The sequence below is a fragment of the Pelmatolapia mariae genome, linkage group LG9 (genome assembly GCF_036321145.2).
Source record: "Pelmatolapia mariae isolate MD_Pm_ZW linkage group LG9, Pm_UMD_F_2, whole genome shotgun sequence".
Classification (NCBI taxonomy): Eukaryota; Metazoa; Chordata; class Actinopteri; order Cichliformes; family Cichlidae; genus Pelmatolapia; species Pelmatolapia mariae.
The window spans coordinates 27,352,685-27,374,712 of NC_086235.1; the positions used below are offsets into that span (position 1 = coordinate 27,352,685).

Genomic DNA, 22,028 nt, shown 5'->3' on the forward strand with positions numbered 1-22,028 from the left:
ATATTAATTACAGTCATAACGCTAGCTTGTGGTTGCTTTTTGGAAGAAGGCATGTTCAGATACAGTTTAGGATGATGAAAAAGTGAAAAGGCGTTTTGAATATTAAACTCGTAAGGGTTTTGAGTTCTTTACAGTAGTGCTGTGCCATATCATATTGTCCATGATGATATAAAAGTGCCATATTTCCGTGTCCTGCTATAGCAGTGTCATGTGTTTTCATGTTCCCAACAACAAGACAAGCCCTGAAATGTCTGAGAGCGAGAGCATCATCTCAGCCTCTGATAACAAAAAGGGAATAAAAGGGAAACACTTCACCATCCTCTCACACATCACAATACTGCAAAATATGCAGGAGAAGTGTTCCCACCAAAGGCGAGACAACAAACACGTGGTCGAGTAGAACACGGCTGCGACATAAGGAGGACATGCTAGTCGCCGCCGACGTGCAACCCAAAAGTAAACAAGTGACTCAACCGTGCATCTCTGGAGTTGCGCTGCTTAAGAAAGGAAGAGCCAAACGGTGGATGTAAATTACTGATGCAGTTACACGGTGGCAAAATAAGGGCTTTAAGCAGCTGGATAAAGAGCTCGAGACAACATACAACATCCCTGATTTACTTACATTTATTAATGTTTCTGCCTGAAAGCTGCAATCCCTGCTAAATATTGTATTTTATTTTTCTACATCATCATAAATGTCAGTACCACAAATTTACTTTGATGCTGGATCACCCATCCCTGCTTTATAGTATTAGCATGGCCGCAACATTTTTATAGTGTTATGTTTGTAACTTCACGCTGACCTGTGTTGACTGATGAAAGAGTTCTTGCAAGACTTAAATGAGTTTGTTTCCCTTTTTAATTTTTCATCCTTATGAAGGTGATATGTCACAACACATGAATCGTTAGCATACAGATATTTGGAAATTAGACTGTGTTTGCTTGTAGCGGGATTCATGTCATTGATTCAACTCTGGAGAAGTTACTCTCATCCGGCCGGTGTTATCGCTTTTTTGCTTCACCCTAAACCCTCTCCTCTTCCTTGCGGCGTGTGCGTGCTAACAAGTGCTGTGGATGAGAGCAGACTCAGACACAGATCGTATCGCACCTTTACGTGCAGGGTGTCGTGCCTTAAAAGAGCGCGTGAAGGTTGTTTGACATGGCACTTTGGTGGGATCGCTTTCCTAGAAGCCTGTGTTTAAAGGGCGTGTCTGCCTCTTGTGCTGCTTTCAAACAAACATTGCTTGATTTCTTTAAACAACTCTGGTTAAAACACCTTAACAATCACCTCTAACAGGGACAAACGGTAAATTGGACATATGCAGCCTGATGATTTGTGTATGATTTGATTAGTGTATCCATCCTGGAGTGCGGCTAGCAATGCTGTTATGTAATTTTACCTTAAAGTGGGATACTGGAGGTTTTTATTTCTCTGTACATCTTTCTTTCAATTGGTGTTGTTACTATCTCTGCTCTGCTTTGCATATTCGCACATCATTGTGCTAAGGATTACACAAAGATAGGCCCATGGTGTTATTTTAGCCAGAATGATGCACAGTGAGACAACAGGGATGTAGCATGAGGGGGTGGGTGATCAGCCAATATTCCCATTCATTGTGCAAAAACACCATTGCCAAAAACAGAGAGAAGTGCTCCTGGAGTTCCTGCAGCTGCTGTACACTCCCCAAATGCCTGGCTTAAGAGCCCGATGGATGGATGAATGGCTGTGAGAGATCAATAGATGCAGGGATAGATGGAGGCATAAGAGAATGGGCTAAAGATGTCATAGGGTACAATCGAAAGGAGAGCAGAGGGTGGATGTGAAAATTATGCCGGGAGGATAAGAGGATTGCATGAGACATCATGGAAAAATAAAAAAATAAATAAAAAAGGGGGGCCGGTGTAGAAGCAGAGTGCTGGAGGGCAAAGAGGAGAAGATTGGAGGGATTTAGTGTGAACACATGATAAGGAGTAAAGAACTAGAACTGGAGATGGAGATGATTAGATTGTCTCTTCAGCAGATCTCAACATGCCGTGACAACATTTGCAAAAGTTGTTTTATTTATTTATTTTTTGACAGTTTTTCCATTTGTGCACCAGGAAAAAATAAGATGAGGCAAATAAGCATCAACACTCATCTGTGCTTTATCACGAGGTCATCGTCGTGGGCTGAGGCCGCTGTGTTTTCCTTTGTGGAAAAACCAAAAGCGATTGATGCAGGAACAGATAAGATGTATTCCATTTAGACTTTAAGTCGCAGAGAGGCTGAGTGGATTTGAGGGGGAAAAAAGCAACAAAAAAACAGCCTGGCACTAAAGAAACGTTTCATCACCTTCACTGCATACCATGACTGTACACAAACACCCAGTTTCACCCGAGGGTGACTTATAAGGCCTGGTATGTCTTCAAGGACCTCCAGCCTTCGCTAATATCAGGAGAAACTATGTAACAACACAGCATGAAGGCTAGACCTACACACAGGAAATGAGAGATTCCAGGGCATTATTATGTTCTTCACCCTTACCCCCCAAAAATGAACCAGAGAGGTTAGAAAAACACACCCTCGCCAAGGAAAAATACACCAAGAATTCAGATTTCCAGGTAGGAGGATTAGAAAATTTGGGGTGTTAGTGGGCCACTTGATCACCGAGTGAAGGTTGGTTGATGGAGTGGATGTTGGGATCGACACATTTGATTGATGGTCTTGGAAGAAAGCTCGGATCCCCGATGACATTCGCCAAAACAGTTTATCATCGACGTCCAGTCCTTGTTATCCAATGGTGCATTCAAAGCAGATGCCATTTTGGGGTTTTTTTTTTTAATTTGTTGTTGTTGTTGTTTTTACCAGCTGACGATGAAAGGCGATCGATTTTTAGGCGTCTCCACGGCAGGCAGAGCTGGCATTGTTATGTGCAGCAGCCCCTGTTGAGTCAGGGTACCGCAACGAATGAGAAAACAGAAGAATACACACACACACACACACACACACACATAAAAAAGCAGAGACGTTAGAGCAGGTAGAGTACAAGAGAGAGAAAAGGAAGAGTAGTTGAGGAACTGAAGAACATATGGTGTCCTTGCAGGTTTATTTTTAGGCTGCTACTCCTACTGGGTGATGAGGAGGAAGCGGTGCGCTCTGTCTTTTCCACCCCGTTTCTCTTGTTCTCCTGTTCCTCGCTTTCATTCTTGCACTGGCTCTGTCCATTAGGTTCAGTGGGTTTGGCTGGCGTAGCACTTGATGTGTTTCCAAAGCACTGTTATAAAGCTGTTAAAATAGTAATGGCTACAATACAAATCAATCCAACAACAAAAATAAAAAAACAGTCATGATTCAGATATATGGGTGAAGCGAGAACCCGAGGAACCCAGTTTATTTGCTTGATTGACTCGCTGATATTTCCTTCTGGCTGTGGCGGGCAGAAACATGCTTAATGGGCAGCACTTGCCGGGATTGAGGGTCATTTTGCCTCGTTGTCCAGACATTAAAATTACAATATATATTTTTCCAAATGGGGAAGGTCTCTGCATGTTGTTTGGACAACGTTTTGGGAAGGTTGGCCTGTCTGCTGTCAGGCTACGGTCTTTCAGTCTGTACGCTCCTATGGTCTTATTTTAGATTTCTTATCGGGTTTTTATTTATTTATTCTTTTTAAGTCTCCTGCAGCATGTTTGGATTTGTCATTCCACTCCAGCAAGTGATGTATTTCTATTTTTCTTCCCTCGTAATTTGGTCTAATTTCTAAAGTGGCGTCTCCTCTGTGTTTTGTGGCTGGCTCAGGTTTGTGATGTCAGGAGCTGGCTCGGGGATTCCTTTGCCTGTTTACTTCAGAGCAGGAAAGGGCGTAAAGTCATTCATTTGATAAATAATTTTGTTAGTTAAAAGTGACAGGTAGTGGCTTTCTTCCCTAAAAGCGAAGTGTGAGTTTGACACTCGAAAAAATATTTAAGTCCGAAATGCTGACTTTATGTCCTTAAAACATGCAATAATTTCCAGAATATTTCAGCAAAAATTCCAAAAGATTATTTGAGAATGGAGTGTTTATTGAACCTTTTGTCAAAAAAGAAAAGAAATGAAATAGTAATTTGCACGTATGAGTTTTAATTTGGTATGTGTGATAAAGTATTGTGCAGATTATTCAGATTGTTTTAGAGGAGGGTGAAAAATGATGTTGTAGAAGTCTCAGAAAGTCACAAAACACAAAGACTAGTGTATCCCATATGATACATTTGGTATTATAGGGTCAAGTTTTTAAAAAATTTTTCCATGTAATTTTGTCATATAAGTACAATCTAAAAAAATTACAGTCGTCAGATTAAGGAATCTGATCAAATGAAATGTACATGATTGGTTTACATTCAGTTTACACCGAGCATCTTTTCCTTAATTATTAATAAACCTTTGATTTTATATATTAAAGTTGATTGGGTGATCTACACCAAATACCCAACACTTAAAATGCTAGGCCTAAAGTAAGTAAACCAGTTCTCACCAACTAATTGATTGAATATCAAATCACTTGACCAATCAGTGCTGTAGGCCCCACCCCCCAAGGTTGCTCTGGTTCCTGATGGATCTTCTGCGGAGGCGGGGTAAGCCTGCACAGATTTTCAGCATATCCTCAGCTGTTTTATTTCTTCTGAATCTGAAAAGAAATGAGGTATGATCTGGAACCGGTTCTCTGAAACCTGTTCTTCATTTTCTCTCCCTTGAGCAGGCGCTTTTTTTTTTTTAAAGGGTCAAATTATTTACCTGGATCTTATTTTACCTCCCGTTCCCAGTTCCAGGCCAAACTCACCAGGTTCCTCCAGAGGTTCCTCGTCCTCCAGAGACGAAACATTGATTAAGCCTTTGGATGCTTTGATTTTTGTCCCACTGACTTCACCGGATAGACTAGAGGCTCGTTTCTGACTAAAATTGTACGCCGAAGCAAAGGACAGTGGCTTTCACAGTCCATTTCCAGCATGAATCAGAGTCTGTTCTCGTTGGGCTCTGGTGCTCTGCAGTGCATTGTTCGAGTAAACGAGTAAATTAATTGGCAGCATACCGCTGTACTGGAACCAGACGGAGCTCTGAAAGTCCCAGGAAAAAAAAGTGTTGTTTCCTCAGGATCGCTAATAATGTGAAACAATGTGAAACCCATTAACTCTCAACTGCGATTTGAATTAGCATTGAAGCCCTAATGGTGTAAAATGACCGTTTTAGCCTTTCTCAGCAATATTTAGTTAAATGAAAATTTATCAGTTTAATTTTTTTCCTTCTATTTTGTTTTGTTTTGTTAATAGGGGCTGTTTCTTTTTAATTACACAACTTATGTCTGATATTTACAGGATAGTCCAGAAAAGTTCTTTCAAGGTTGTCCCACTCACAAAACTGCACTTCATCATCTGCCGGTTTCTATAAAGAATTGTAATCTTTCCTGTGCCCTTCAGTCTCTGTCTTTGTCCTATCTCCCCTGCTCTCCTGCTGCCGCTCTCTATTTCCCAGATGGAGAAAATAAATGGGGAGATTCAGATGTGGGTTCTTTTTTTCTTACCGGAGGAATAGATCTTTATCTTTGTACTGGAAACACGTGTACTCGTGAATCTCGAGGACATCAAACAGGGCTGTTTGGGCAGGTGGTAGGAACTGTATTGATGGCTGGGTTGCTGTAGGTTTGTGGGAGGACACATGCTGTAAAACAGAAGAACAGAAATGTCCACACACATATACAAACCCAGTGCAGTGGTGCTACATATGAGGCAGTTTGTCTCTTGCATCATGGACGGAATGATTTGACAGTAGGGTTTGAAACGGTTGCCTGGGAGCACGATGAATAATATATAACCGAATACATGCATATACACAACACTGTGCGAGGCATATCTGTGAAATGTGATGTAATACATACAGATGAGTATGTTAAAAGAAAAAAGTAAGAGGTTAATGGGGTTTTATGCCCCCGGCTTTGGCTCTCAGGCAACAATAAAGCTGGAAGGAAGTTGGCACTGGGTGAATGTGGCACACAGGAACTAATAATGCAGAGAAATCTCAAGTTAATTGTCTTGTTTTACGAAAGCGTGTCACTTATATAAGTGGAGTTAAGTGCAGAAAATAGCATTTGCAAATTAAAGCATTTGTCTTCATTTTGTCCAGCCCACTTCTGAATTTAAAGTCAGGCCACCGGAGACATCAATATGACTGAAAGGACTGGGATCCTGTATCTGTTTTAGTCTGACAGATTAATGTGCAGCAAGTAATTAAAGAATGCCATGAAAGCTGCACTGCACTGTTACAACCATGGGCTGTAATACAGGCGTTAGATTATGTAGCCACCTCGTCTCTGGATCTTCTTTTTACTAGTTCTTGAATTTGCCAGGTGCAGTATCTTTAGCACACCGAATATTATGTATCTGTTTGAAGAGAAAAAAAAAGCATTCACCGAATAGTTTTTCCACTTTTTCCCAAAGAAAATGAAATAGAAAGACAAAGACAGCAGAGAGATCACCATGTGTTCCTGCCCACTATGGCTGCCACTAGAAATAGACGGCTGCCTACTGACAGCAGGATAAACTTCTACGTGGGTGGCTGTGCTCTCTTCTGCCCCCACACATGAATACGCTCACGCACACACTTAACACTCTCAGAGGCAAACAAATCGCACACCTCGGGAGGCTCGCCCTCCCACAAGTCAGTCAGATGCTGTCATAACCTCATACCCATAATCCTCGGTAAACAAAAAGTGTAAACAAACCTGGCCGGGGTTCGTTTTGTTCTGAAGACGCTCTTGAAACAGTATCACTTGCGTCTGCTCTAATGTGCTGTGCACATTTTCTTTGTATTTTAAGGATGGGAGTAGCCGTGTCGCCATCAGCGTTTCTCAGGGGAGGTTTTTTTGTAATGTTTGGGAATGTTTTAGGATGTCAGACGGCTCGTGCATCAGTGCATCTCAGGCTTTGTTACCAAACGTTTGAAGAAGGTAAAATGCTGCAGCAGGTGAACTGAAAGTGCTCAAGTGTTAGGCCTGACTGAGTTGGAAGGGAGGTGCCAAGCTGAAGTGGAAGGCATTAAATAAATGATTGGTATTTCAGTGTTTGCCACAGAGTTAGTCCTTGTTTGTGGTGGTAGTCAGCTGGGCGTAACTTTGCTTTCACAATTGAATTAATCATTTATTATAAACTACATGACAACTTCCTCTCCAGCCAGTTCCTGGTCCTGTGGACGGGCTCCACCGTCTTGACGTGCAGCTGTTGATTTAAGACCTTGTTCTGGTCTGCAGCCTCGGTGAGCTCAGCGCTGTGGCACCGGCTCTCCATCTGCCTCAGGTTCTGGATGGAGTGGCCCTCAGCTCACAGCAGACCTCCAGAGCAGAGCAAGGACAAGTCTCCAGCTGCAGTCCAAGATGGTGGTGCTGGAGTCTGTCCAGCTGCTGGACGACAGATACAAAACAGCTAAATGACACTGAGGACCACCACAACAGCTACCTGGAAAAAAAACGTTAGAAAGTGCACTCGGGCTTGTGTAAAAGTGTGTAAAATAAGACAAAGAAGAGCGTCAGGTGAATATGCAGAGGGGTGGCAAAGGCGACTATTGTGGCTTCTTCTTCTTTAATCAGGAATTGTGATTACCTGCAAGGCTACAAGAAGGGCATGTTTAAAACACTGTAGGCATGCTGATGCAGGCAGTATTTTTCTAGTGTTTTTTAGCTTTATTTCAAATTGCAAAGCGAGGTCTGAAACTTGTCTGCACCATTTTCATGGCTGTTTGCCGTCTGCAGTGTCTATAGGAACAAACCGCCAAAGGATGTGCAAACACACACATGCATACACCATCGCTTCACTTACCATGGCAAATGCATTATTAATGATTAATGATCACAATGAAAATACACACGCATCCCCGTCTCACTCACAGGTGCTGCACAGAGATAAACATGACACGAATAAAAGATGTTTTTCTTTGGCAGCGTTTTTGTTTTTTTCTTCCTCCCTTCAGCTGGTTTATTTATCTTGAGTCCACTGGAACGGCCAATTTTTTGGATCCCTGGCAATGTTCCCAACACCGAATTTCAGTCTGTAGCAGTCTGTAAATAAATAATTACTCTAGTGTACATATGTTGCTCGCGTCAGCTGGGCTTTGTTCTCTGACACGCTTGTGAGAATTAAGGGTAATAGATTCAAAAGCACAAGTGTTGCTCAGCCAGGGTGTCTACAACCTAGAGAGAGAGGACAGACAAAGAGAAAGGCTAGACTATAGGAGTGTTTGATTAACTCAACAACACTAACACGAAGGTTAATCAGTTTCCACTGCTCTTTGCGGTGTTTTTTTAAATATGAAAGCAGCTCATCTCAGCATTAGGAACAGTATTCAGATTGTGTTGTGGCTACTTTGACTACTAAACAGTCTCTTTCTGTTATATAATTGAGTACTGGAAGAGTGGTGTTACATTTTAATTGTAAATTGTACCCACAAGAAACCAGCATGGGGCAAAAATTTCAGTCTAACGCTTTGAAATCTTGTTTTCAAGTGTTTGTATTTGCAATACTTGTGAGCTGATTTGGTGAAATGCACAGAGTCGCGCACAGCGTGTTTCTGTATTGTCCTGCGAGGGTATGTTGGAAGTATTGAGGGTGTGAATGTGAAGTGAGCAGAATGCAGCTATTGTATTTTGGCTACATTCTTCACAATGGTCACTCTGTCAAATCAGGCGCACAGCTCTGGCTTGACAGCCAGCAGAGTTCTGTGTGCCCCGGGCCCTCTGAGCCAGGCACTGAACCACTGGGCTGAGATCCTCTGGCAGCTTGTCAGCACAGCATAGTACTCCTGGACAGCCAGTGTTCTCATTGACTCACACTCGGTTTTACTTTCTCTGCTGCCTCTGTGGACTCACATATCTCCAGCTTGGTTCCCTGTCAGGGCTTCTCTTGTTTCCAGTGACGTACTGAGTCGGACAAACAGCATCCTGTGTCAGTATCGTGAACTTCACCCCAGCTAGAGGACAACAGCTGATTTCTGTTTTTTTTCCTTCTTTCAGACAGTAAACTCCAGTGCAAATTTCTGAACCTGTTCTAGTCAAGCACTTTTTAAAAGTGTAGGGTTTTTTAATAAACCTTATTAGGTTACCTTCTTTAAGGTTCTGCATGACTAGTATTTTGACACAAATGCAATTTTTCTAGTACAGCTACTTGACAATGCGATTGTATCCTCTCTCTACCTTACATGTTCATGAAGGCTGATGACATAGTACACCCTGCATCAGTACCTCACTGGGTCTCCATTGCAGTTGTTGAAAGTATATGTAGCTCTGTTTGAGTCTTTATGGATGGAAGAAATGATTAAATGGTTAAAGTCTTGTCTGATAATGTCACCTTACACATGAAACATGTAGTAACCACTACATCACATAGCTACTGATTTTATTGTAAGAAATTGATAAATAAATAGTTCTAACAATTCTTAGTTAAAGTATAAAGTCAGAAACTTATGGGTTAAAATTTAATGGAGAAACATAAAAAACCCTTACCTAAAAATGATGGGTAAACAATTGAAATAGTCAACTAAAGGTCATATAACAGCTAGTTGATGGAAATGCATAAATCGTTAAAACACCTAAAGGTGATGCTTAAACTGTTTGAATACTAATATATAGATAAAATTAGCAAATAATTAGCTAAGAATTAATGACTAATGAGCTGAATAAACACATAAACGCATAAACAACAGAAGTAATGAACTGCAACAGCACTGAATAAACAGTTGACACGTTTTGCTAAAATAATGCACAGACAGTTAAAATAATAATAAGCTAAAGGTCATGCACAAATAGCTGAACTATTAAAATAGCTAATAATTAACTAACAGTACAGTAGTGCTTAAGGACCTGAAGTAGTTAGCTAAAAGTCATAGCTAAATGTTAAAACAGTTAAAGTCAGTAGAAAAAAGCAAAGGAACCAGAAGGGATTACGTAGCCAAGAGATGGCAGCTAGGATGAGCTAACGTACGCTTAGCTTCTTTTGTTTAAAACGGTGTTTTTCGTACTTCATAGTCACGTAGGTTGCATGCCACACTTTCTTGGTTAGTGTCTTAGACCTGGACCTACAATTTAGGCTTAGACAAGGCTTTAAAAAAAAAAAAAAAAAACTGGTGAGGGCTGCTTTAGGTTCTGCTGAGACTTTCGTACGGAACCAAGGAACCAGTGTCCTTGCTCTTGTTTCTTGTGCTCTGTCAATCCACCAGAGACGCTCCTGAGGTGGCAATTAACATCCTTTTGCATTTACTTTACTGTGCAGTGCTGCTTCTTCGAACACCACTCTTGAAATCACAGTGTCAGCCATTCAGGGCGCTGTGGGAGCTGAACAATAGGAAACATTTGCGATCCCCTGAGACAAAGAGAGTGCTTATGCTTGCTTACACTCGGACGGCACAATAACAGCTGTGTTTTCTAAAGAAAGGGTGGGGGAGTTAGAATTTTGTTCATCTCTGCTGGGTGCCCTCTTCACTGTAATAAAACAAGTGAGAGTTGTAATTGCTTTGTTTGACACCTTTCACTAGCTTGATGTTGATGTGTAGTTAGGAGTCACAGGGGATGCTGTGTTTTTGAAAACTTGGTCCTTTGGTGGCGTTTAGGATTTGTATACAGTAAAAAAGAAGCACAAGAATGTGATAACGTGAGAACTGGGAGGGATAAAGAACAAGGTACACTTACAAGTGGGCTGACTGCTGGTCACCCAGGCTTGTAGCTTACATCAGATGTCATGTATTGAGTGAACCACGGGCACTTAGTTAAGCAGTAAGCAGGCAGGAAGGGTTATGGGCCCCTGGAGGCTTTTGCTGACAACCTGAGCTATTACTGCAATTGAACAGTGGTGACCAGGGCCCCACATTTGATTTGTGGGATAGTGTGTGTTCATCTCCAACCCAACGCAGTCCTCTGCACTCCTCGCGGTGTGTTCAGGGAGAGCAGGTAGAGGTTTCAGCGTTTTAATCACAGCCCCTGCTTACTGCACATCCTGTGGGGAAAGATTGTAAATCTCCACTTTCATTCCAACTTCAAATTTTTTAATTTCATTTTTCTTTTCTTTCTCCTCGACCCTCATTAGCAGCAACCTTGACCCTATCCTGAGCAGTGTGGGCAACACTGCAGCTGCCGCTTGATCGTTGCCCACTTAACAGGACAAAAAAACAAAAAAACCTGCTGAATCATTTAACACAAGCAGATTTTTATTACTTAAAACTCATTCATGTGCTAAATAAATACTTGTCTTATTTTTATGCTGAAGTCTTGCTCAAATACGCAAACGGCACACATAACGATGACTCACCGTACGATGAAAATACAGGACTCAAATCCCCCCAATCCAAAAACTGTGACCCTCTGTGGATTATCGCACAAAACCTGCACAGATTTGTAATGCATTTCATCTCCTGGCATTGTTTTCTTCAACTGCATCCTCTATTTTCTGCGTTATTATTTTGTGTTTGGGGTTGCGATTGGGCCACTGACAGTAGAGCGATGTTATAAATGCCAAGGTCAGAGGTTGGAGTCGTGTAATTCATCATTTTCGTCTTCTGTGATTGAACGAATACTGGAGCACTCTTACACGATAGTACACTGTCCCGAACCTTATCGTTTTCCTCGCCTCAGGTTTTTTCTATTTCTTTTTATCATCCTTCTCCCCCCAGTTTCCCTCATGTAGCTATCACTCCAAACGCCCTTTCTCCTTGGTTTACCTCACCTTTTATATCTCTCTATGTATCCACTATATCAAATCTTTGTCTGCCCCCCCTCTGTTCCCCCATTCCATAACTTTTTCTCTCACCTTCATCTCGCTTGGTTTCCCTCCTTGTGCACTGTCCCCTTGCTCTTTGCTTCTTTCGTCTGGCTCCATCCTCTTCATCTACCCATGTCTGTCTAGGCGTCACCATTTTCTCTCTAGGCTCTCTGTAACCTCCAGCTGATAATTAGCCAGGCGGTACAAACTGCCTTAGCTTTGTTTGTGGCCCCGGGGTCGACAGGACATCCCCATCTAACACAACGTGACTTACATAAGCAGCCGAGTCAAAGCGACGACACTGACCTCAGAGGGACCCGGGAGGCAGGAAGGCTGACTCAAGATTGAGCGATGGAACGAGGTGGAGACGGAAAACGACAGAGACAGTTCTTCACTTAAGTTGTGCACCTGATGACCTGAGCATCTGTAGTGTCAGAACTCGTTGTGCAATAGCTCTCATATACTGTATTTCTCAATAAAACAAACCTTTAATAGTATGCACCTCGGAATTAGACAGAGGATTCATTGGCATAACTGGAATAGTGTAATAATAACTGTACTCAGTCCATGTTCAGAGTCATAGAAAATTATTTGTATATACTCAATCAATTTGGGAGCACTGGCTCTAAGATCTAGAAAGTGGTGGTAATTAGTGACACTTGTGTTGTTTTATTCTGCTATCAATAGTTGTGTTTACATTTTTATAAAATGCAGTTTGTTTTTGTCATGAGCTCTTTTAGAAATGCTTTAAGACAGATGTGGGAAACATTTTCCATATCTTTAAATACACAGTGTATCAGAGCCTGACCCACACAAGATTTTTTAAAACTATTTATCTCGCCCCTGTGGACGGTTTATCCTTCAACCTCTGGTCCTCTATCAGAGGCCTGGGAGCTTGAGGGTCCTACGCAGTATCTTAGCTGTTCCTAGGACTGCGCTCTTCTGGACAGAGATCTCCGATGTTGTTTCCAGGGATCTGCTGGAGTCACTTGCCTAGCTCGGGAGTCACTGCATCTAGTGCTCCGATTACCACTGGGACAACTGTTACCCTCCACTTTTCGAGCTATTTTCTTGTTCCTGATGTTGCTGTCATTCGGTATCGCTGCATCTATCAGTATGGCCATCTTCTTCTGCTTGTCCACCACCCCCATGTCCGGTTGGTTAGCCACCACCGTTTTGTCCGTCTGTATCTGGAACTCCCACAGGATCTTAGCTCGGCCATTCCCCACCACCCGAGGGGGCGTCTCCCATTTTGACCTCGGGACTTCCAGTCCATACTCGGCACAGATGTTTTTGTATACTATGCCGGCCACTTGGTTATGACATTCCATGTGTGCCCTGCCTCCTAGCATCTTGCACCCTGCTCTTATATTTATATATATATATATATATATATATATATATATATATATATATATATATATATATATATATATATATATATATATATATATATATATATATATATATATATATATATATATATATATATATATAGATGTGTATAGATATAGATATATACATATATATACTGGGACAACTTACTACAGTCAATATTTTTTACTTTGTGACTGCCTAGTCTGTGAAAAGTGCCACATGTATAAACCTTTACTTGTTTACTAATAACCTTCAGGGACCTAATGATCAGGTACAATGAGATGACAGACAGAGATTTGGTGTAAATGTAGTAGGATTAATATTACATATACAGTCAATAATTCCACTTTACTCACATATGATGTCAAAATGTGCTACACACATATTTTTTAACACTCCTCTGAGCTTCAAGTCTTTTTTGGTAAGAAAAAAAAATGAGGTCAGTGAGTCAGTGAGTGCTGATGCGGTCAGTGAGTTATTAATATGATTTATGAAGTCAGAAATGATGCCAGTTAGTGTGGGTAAATTGAGCAAGCACGTGTACAGCTACACTAAGATCAAAATCTCTTCACAGACCACCATCACATTTGTGTGCTGTAACTCTACCGGCTATTTTCGTAGAATTAATTTGATTTTTTTACTTTTTTTTTTAGACTTAATTGTTCACTCTTACCCTTCTGCTTCCGCTGCTATCCCAGGAAACAACTCGGGCGGGGGGTGGAAGATCTTCAGCTGCAGAGCTGGCTCGCCCAATTTCCTCCTCAAATAATTCCTGAATCACTGAGCTGTATCTCTCTCCTCTTTATCTCCTTTCTTTCTCTCTGCCTCTCTTTATTTGCTATAAACCACATCTCCAGACACTTGTTCAATATTACAAGCTTGCATAAATTTTGCCTCAATTTCTACACTTCTCTAACTTTTACAAGCCATCTATTTTCATTGGACGACTTGGACTGAAACCCGAAGCTGTTTCAGCGAAAACCTGGGTATTAACGCAATCCCGTGTGGTAAAGAGCTTTCCATCAAGCCTATAAAGACCTGCTGACATTTATACAGTCAAATATCATTCATGAGGTCCCAATTAACCCGTTTCTCTGTTGTAGCCTTGTCCGTAAATTCCTAAGTATCGCACTGTACCTGCGATGAAGTGATCTAAATCTCAGTCTCTGTATCTGCTGATGCGTTATTTATGTGACAGATTTGCAGCAGATAAGTGCCTCACTTTAGTAGGAATACCAATGAATAAGTGATGCTCTTTTACATCCCCACTGAGTCTTGTCGCGATAAGGGGGGGGAAGGGAAAAAAAAGCAAAGGTAAAACTGAAGAGAGATGGCAGCTTGGAGAGTGCAAAAGAAACCGTCCTCAAAACACATTAAATCCTTTTTTTTTTTTTTTTCCAGCCATTTTCTTCCACTAATCCAGGTTAGCATCGCAGGACGAGAGGCAGGGCACACCCTGGCCAGTCTGTCACAGGGTTAACACAGACAGACAAGCTCAATTTAGAGTCACAAGTTAGCCTAACCCCATCTTTGTCTTTGGACTGTGGGAAGAAGCCAGAGTATCCAGAGCGAACCCTTTTTGCTGCGAGGTGATGGTGCTCACCCCATATTTTTTTGTTTTTGACCAGTTTGATTCTAAACTCCAGCCGACCTTTGTCTAACTGCTATTACATTTTAATGCATAACAGTAAACCATAACTTTTTGTGTCTGACAGCTAGGGAAAAAAGCTTTCCTTTGAAGTTCAGCAATAACATATTGCAGCGTAAGACGTCTCATTGGAATCAGGTTAATAGTTTCCCACAGACAGCCCGTGTATAGCCACAAATAATAGAAGACGTAGCAGTCTAACCCTAATTGTATGATGATGAGCTTCTTTATGGGTCAGATTCAAAACGCTGGCAGAACATCAGAGAGGAGGATGAGGAGGACTGGTTTTTGTTGTTGTTTTGGTTGCCAGTGACGTAAGTTGAGGAATAGGAGGCTTTCAATCCCAAATATCTCAGCTTTAATACAGCTAGGGTTGGGCTGGGGTTTGGCTGTTAGCCACAGAGAGTTTCTGAGTCGAGAGGTCAAGAACCCAGTGTAGTCTTCAGCTTACCGCAGCTAGAGACTAATTACAGTGCGCAGGGTTGCCTGTGCTCTTTGAAGGGATGTGTACTTGTATTTATTACACGTGTATGTGTACGGGCCTGTGTTTCTGTCTGAAGATGCACTCGTTACGAGCGCAGATGGTGGATTATCTGTGCTCGTGCATAGACCCTTATATATGTATGGATGCATATTGTAAGAGACAGTCAGGGTCTTTTTTGCTGTCTAACCTCAAACTAACAGAAAACTTTAGGGCTGCTGCTTATTTAAACATGGCTGTACAAACTTTCAAAACTTGGCCTTATTTTGAGGGAACCTCTCTGGCACTAGAACAGGTGGACCCTGACAAGCCACAATAACCTGGGGCTGACAAAGTTTTCTCTTTTCTTTTTCTTTCCGAATTCGCTTGCTTTCGTTTACGTCCAACAGCACTGACAGAGCTGCTCTCTCCTTCACTCTCTCTTCGTGTTTCTAGGTAACGATTTGTTCCTGGTAGCCGTCCATGAGCTTGGTCACGCACTGGGCCTCGAACACTCCAACGACCCCACAGCTATCATGGCTCCTTTCTATCAGTACATGGACACGGATGACTTCAAACTACCAATGGATGACCTGCTAGGCATCCAGAAAATTTATGGTAAGCCTTCTTTTTTTTTTTCTTCTTTTTTTTAAATACAGCAATTTGTTAAGCAAACGCAGGACACAGCCAAGTATTAGAATTTATCAGTGTGGTCTGAGGAGCTTTACAACTCAAAGGGTTAGTCTTCAGGCTTTAGCTATCATACAAGCAAGCCAATAACATACTAAGCATTCATAGTCATCTTCCTGTGACATATCAAGTCAGTAGAGCATGTAAGAGCTCAACTACAAGTAGACTGCCCAACACACCTAACCATATGAAGCTGACATAGCTAAAGTAAGTCATCTTCCTTCACCTGGAGCTCTTGTTTTCTGCGTTATTGTAACAAACTTGAAAAGTTATAGATAATACACAGAAATAAGATTAAGACCAAGCTTCAAATTAAGGCGCAAATACTTAAATTGAATTCAATTAAGACCTACATTTCCGATCATACTTCATCATCAGAGCGCCTACAGCACGCATCCCTCATCGACACACATTTGGAGTTGACAGACGCTGATTGCACAGTGCTTTGTCTTCTCATAAAGCTGATATAGCTCTGGGGCGGCTGTGTGAAATTCAATTTGACGGCAAAGGATTTATGGAAGCACCCACAGAGTTTGCTTCTTTATTTTTTTCACTCATAGTTGAATTAGTAGATTGCAGTGGCAAAATCAACTGTTTCTTATCAGTCTAGATACTTGTAATGATAATTCAGACGAGGCTGGCTTGTGGAGGAAGAAGCCTTAATGTTTAAATGTGTTATCGGGAGTGCCGATGCTGTCGTCTCAACCTCAGCTTGACATCTAAGTTCGGAAACGACTCGTTGGCGAATGACAGCATCGTTCCTTACAGCTGTCGACACTGTACACCAGTCACACTTTGCTGAATGGCTGCTTGCGCACACACACATAGAACCTGCCATCTGCTTACATGGTCAGGGCACGTCCCTCTGGGAGTGACAGACCTGGGCAAGCGATCAAATCTCTCTTCATCCCTCTCGTGTTTTATCCCTCTGCATTGCCCCTCCCTCCCTCTCCTCTGTGTCGTACCAAGAGTTGAAGGGCAGGACGACTGATGACAGCTCTGCTCTCAGCGTCGTACCCCCCCCACACCCCCCTCACACCCCCCTCACAGTAATTGGCCTCCATTTTTTTTCCACATGCCAGTGCCGGTGCTAGATGTGGTACTAAACAGGAGAAGAGGTGGGAGGTACACAGCTTACATCGAGTACAAGGTGATGCACTTAAGGTTGAGTAGGAAAAAAGTGCGACTTGGTTCTGTGTGAAGGTGAAGCGGTATAATGGGATGTGAAGGAAATGCGAGTGAATTGGCGTTCATTTACAGCTGTTGGCTTGCAGTCTGGGAGAGTCGGGCACAATCATACGAGGAACTGTGGGAAGCTAAGAGCTGCTGAGGATCAGTTGACTGCTAGAGTTTTTGGACGTTTTGGCTTTGCTGCTTCTGTTTATTCCTTCAACTCTTTGAACTGTAAAAACACTGTAAAGTGCATTCGATATGTATTGACTTACGTGAATAAAAAGTTTGGCAGCTTGAAACTGTAAATAATAAAGTACAGATCACATTCAAACCTATAGATGTGGCATTTCTGTCATGTAATCTTTTTTTCTTCCTGGACAAATCCCAATGTTCTCACTGGGCTTTGAACTTAATGACTTCCTGCGTTCTCAGAGCCCACTTCCTTTTTACAGAAGCAGCAGATTTCAGGCACCATGATGTCGATGACTGGGATGAAAGAAACAAAAATCATTAATGTTATTCAGATCATCAAGCCATAATTGTATTGAAATTCAGCTGAAGCCCTCAAACAGTAAACATGATTTAAAAGTTGGGCTGGAGTTTATATTTTTAGGACCTTTAAAGAAAACAAAATGAGCTAAATCTAATTTTACATAAATAACAAAAGGGTAAATCTGCCTTAAACTTCTAAATGGCCGGATGCCCAACAAGAGCTGTATTAAATTTTAAAAGTCTCACATGTCTTATCTTTTAGGCCTCGTTAAATCTTTGTTTGATATTTTGTTTTTCCTTTAAACCATGACCATTAGCCTGTGTCACAATTCAATTATGAACAATAAAACACTCCAATATTAATATTCTCATTTTCTGTATATGGAGTTCATTCTTTGCACATTTATATCTTTAACCACACTAGCATGCTAAAAACAGGCGTCAACATATCCACATTGGTAGTTGGTATGTCCACATAGATTGGCTAACATATCAGTAGTGACCCTGGAGTCAGCTACAGCAATAACACTACTCCACCATGACTGTCACGTAATACTTCTGAAGTTTCTCTGTCACACAGGCCTCCTCCTGTTTCTGCACTTACATCTCTTCACATCCTGCTAATGGCTTTAGTAGTAGGCATGAGAGGTCAGCAGCAGCTGAGGTAGTGGTCAGGGAATTGCAACATGAGAAGGTGAAACCATGATGCAAATCGAGCCAAATATCAGTAGTATCGATACTAATGCTGGTATCAGTATCGGATCGATACTAGTGTGATAGGATGGATTTTTTTTTCTTTCTGTCCTCTAAATTCAGTATGTAGCCCACTAAAAATAAAATACATACCTCAAACATGCACTATGAAAAATGTCTGAACTTTTTTATGTTGAGTGTTTTACATAATACACAGTATTTATTTAAATCCAAACAGATCAGCTATATGAATGTGAACTACGAGTGGTTTATGAATGAATTCTGTGGTTATACAGTTCCTTGTAAAGGATACTTTGAAAGGCTCTCCAGGCTCCTTTGTTCTTAGGCTGCATTGCTGGTTTTCATCTGTGTTCCACTAATATCTGTAAGTGTGGGAAGTTCGTCTCCCACACCCACCCACACAGTTCGCTGATTAGATTCCTGTTTTCAAGTGCACAGATCGGTGGAATTAGCTGATCGGTCCAGCCAGTGTAACACGCGGGCCACCTGGACATCTCCAGTAAATTAACGACAGCCAGATGCTGAAATTACAGGGTGACCAAAAGAGCCAAAATCTGCCAAAAAAAAAGCTGTGTTTAATTTTTCTTGTCGTCGGTTTACCACAATGTAGCTGTAAGTACACATTTGCCTGTTTGTTTACACGTCCATCTGACTGTGAATCTCCCCCATGCTTACATAACTTCAGAGTACTTTGGCTCCACTAATCTGGGATGTATTTCAGGGGATTAACTTCAGTCAGTGAATGGAATCACTCTTGTGTAGACCCGCTGATCAGTTTTGTGGACTGGGTGATGGCTTAATCCTGCGATTGTCTGGTTTGTCAACTACAGATGGATGACACATTAAAGGAAGAGCCAACGTAAAATGTCTAAGTAGCCACTACATGTTGCCAGGACAGCTTCAGTGTGCCTTGGCATTGATTCTGCAAGTCTGTGAAAGTCTGCTGAAAGAATGGAAGGCCATTAAAATCATACATTTTATCTGATTAAGGTGAGGTCTTTCTGTCACATTATGGGCTGAATATTGGTCTCTGTTGGCAGACTGTAGGGATCTACAGATCGAAACGTCTACCTGCAGAAAGCGTCTGCTGCCAGATGGAGGCTTGCGTGCCAAGTATGTGGTGTTATTGTTGGTCGAATCAGTCAGCAAAGTTATAAGCACAAAGAGCTGACGTGAAATGAGCGTCTGTACTTTTAAGACTGCAATTTTTTATCTTTGGAAGTCTGCACGGGATCTTGTTAGCACAGGTTGAAAACAACTCTAGAAAGCTCTGTTTAGGCAAATACCTGCGCAAACGTGACACAGGCGCAGTACCATGGAACAAGCATTAGTCTTATCACAGTCTTGTCTTCCTCAGTCTGTCTGCACCTCATCTCCTTACAGTCACAGAGTGCGTTAATCATGCAGCGTCATGCGTTATTCATAGGCAAAGCCCATTTGTTATTAGCCACTGCCTCAGTGTGCATAACTCCTTTCCCCTTATCATGTACAGTAATTCATGAATTTGAAATGGCACCCAGGCATCTCTCTGGCAGGTCTTCACATGATCTACATTTTTAAAACCTAATTCTGCTAGGCCTTGTTTTTTTGTGTCTTTATCCTCCTTAGCGTATGATATTATGCTTTGCTAAGCTGAATCTCTAAACTTGGCAGCGTTAACATCTACCCACTGATTTCCGCATGACCTCATCTTGTTTATCTGTGGACTCCTTTCTCTCTCATATCTTTGTTGAGTCCTTGTTGGCAGCCTTCTTCACTTCTTACCTTTGTTTGTTTGTTGTTGTTTTTACAAGTGGCACCACTAAACTTGGCTTGAACATTCATTTCTCCTGCAAGATCAGAGTGCTGGTTAGCTTTAACTGGTGAAGTAATGAAAAAGCAAAACAACATGTTGCGGAGACGTATAAGATGTATTTCTCTGACTCCCCGCAGGGCCGCCCGATAAACTCCCCCAGCCCACCAAGCCTTTGCCAACGGCGCCCTCTCCTCGCTCCCATCCTCCTTCGGACCCTCGTAAACAAGACAGGCAGACGCAACTCCCAATGCTGCCTACGCGACCGTCACAGCCCAATGCTAAACCCAACATCTGCGATGGAGGCTTCAACACCCTGGCCATACTGAGAAGGGAGATGTTCGTCTTCAAGGTAAAACAACAGCATGTGATATCAAAACAAAGCTAGGGGCTCTTCACGTTTGGTTTGTTTCCAGCAATCTCAAGTTTTTAACCCGAGAGCTGTTTTTTTTCTTTTACCAATAGCCTGGATCTCTTAGCTGTGTGGGAGCACAGAAATCATTGTTCCCAGTCCAAATCATCACTGAGCTAGAAGAGACTTCATCCCTGCACAATACGTCTGGGTGTAATACATAACTTGACTAGCTGATAACACCAACAAAAGAAGAACCTGGCCCTACAGTCCATCTCTGTTAGTCTTAATTAAGACCAACAGAGAAAAATTGCTATAAATATTTTATTAAATATATGAAAACACAATTAATAATAAATACATGAAAATACTCTGGGAATCCTACTAACAAGAGGTCTCAATTTCAGACTGATAGCAAACCGGCTCGGTCTTATTGTAGGATTTATGACAGGTCACAAGGTCAGTGTTAGCATGCTCAACAATCTCATTTTGCAGCACGAAATAACTGAAGTAGATAACTTTATCTAATCGGATTAAACAGATTGACAAAGTTTAGCTTTGAGGATATAATCTCCATTTGAAACAACAATATTGTAAATATGTATTATAAATATGTGTAATATAAAAATGTGTAATCGTATAATACACAATAGTACATATAATAGAATCTAGTATATACACGATTTTAAATTGATTGCATCCTGTGTTTCTTATCATCAGTTACTTTTTTGGTTTTGTTTTGTTTTTTAAAGTTGGGTTGTGGTTACATGCAGAATAAATTGCTGTGAGTTTGGAGGATAATCTAAATATTATTACCTAAATGAGAGCTTTTTTTGTTATTCTGCTTCATGTTTAGCATGTGCATAGTGTGGAAAAACTTCACTTGATGGTAATATAAGTTATTTGACAGTAGGGCTGTGCGATATGACAAAAATCTCATATCCCGATATTAAGAAATCTATCGTCGATATAACGATATAAATTGCAAAAATGTAACATTTCCTGTAAATTCTGTGAATCTCGGGCATCTCGACTTGCGTGAAGTGTTTCCAGCTGGGCGTCGTGTACCTGGAGTCGAGTGTTTTAGCTGATGCATGGAACTATACATTTTTAGACATAAGTTGTAACGGCCACTGTTTTCTTTGTAAGTATTTATTACACAGCATGCTGCGGAGAAAAGTCTGTTCTAACGTTTGAGTCTAAGGTTTATTTTTTAGCACCTGGCGGCTCTTTTTTGCTTCTCATCCGTAAATACTCTGCATCTTTCACGTGACTCGTTTTATTTTGAAAAGCCTCAACAGGATCTTGAGCTTTATTGTGAAAGGTTTATGTGGAAAATAAACAAACGGACACGCCGTGGTTTTACCGTCGTTGTTGCTAACGAAAACGCATAAAAAACAAGCGCTTGTCCGTCCGTAGTGTGGTTATATTAAATATAAGAGAAAGAGAGAACTTTAAGAAATTAATATAGCCACTACAGTGACCATCAAAATGATGAAAAAATATTGCCATAAACAGTTTATTTTGCGACACCACGAAACAAACGATAGCGTAAAATGAAACGATAGACGTTTTTCTATCG

At 41.4% G+C, this 22,028-nt stretch overlaps 1 protein-coding gene across 2 annotated transcripts in view; it reads left to right on the plus strand.

Annotated features, from left to right (window-relative positions):
• LOC134634691 (matrix metalloproteinase-16-like) overlaps nucleotides 1-22,028 on the plus strand; it is a 75,800-nt gene that overhangs the window by 31,743 nt on the left and 22,029 nt on the right. For both annotated transcript variants that reach the window (XM_063484020.1, XM_063484021.1), the window contains 2 exons: nucleotides 15,690-15,851; nucleotides 20,235-20,446. In XM_063484020.1, the coding sequence (XP_063340090.1) occupies nucleotides 15,690-15,851; nucleotides 20,235-20,446 (374 nt within the window). The remainder of the gene's footprint in view (nucleotides 1-15,689; nucleotides 15,852-20,234; nucleotides 20,447-22,028) is intronic.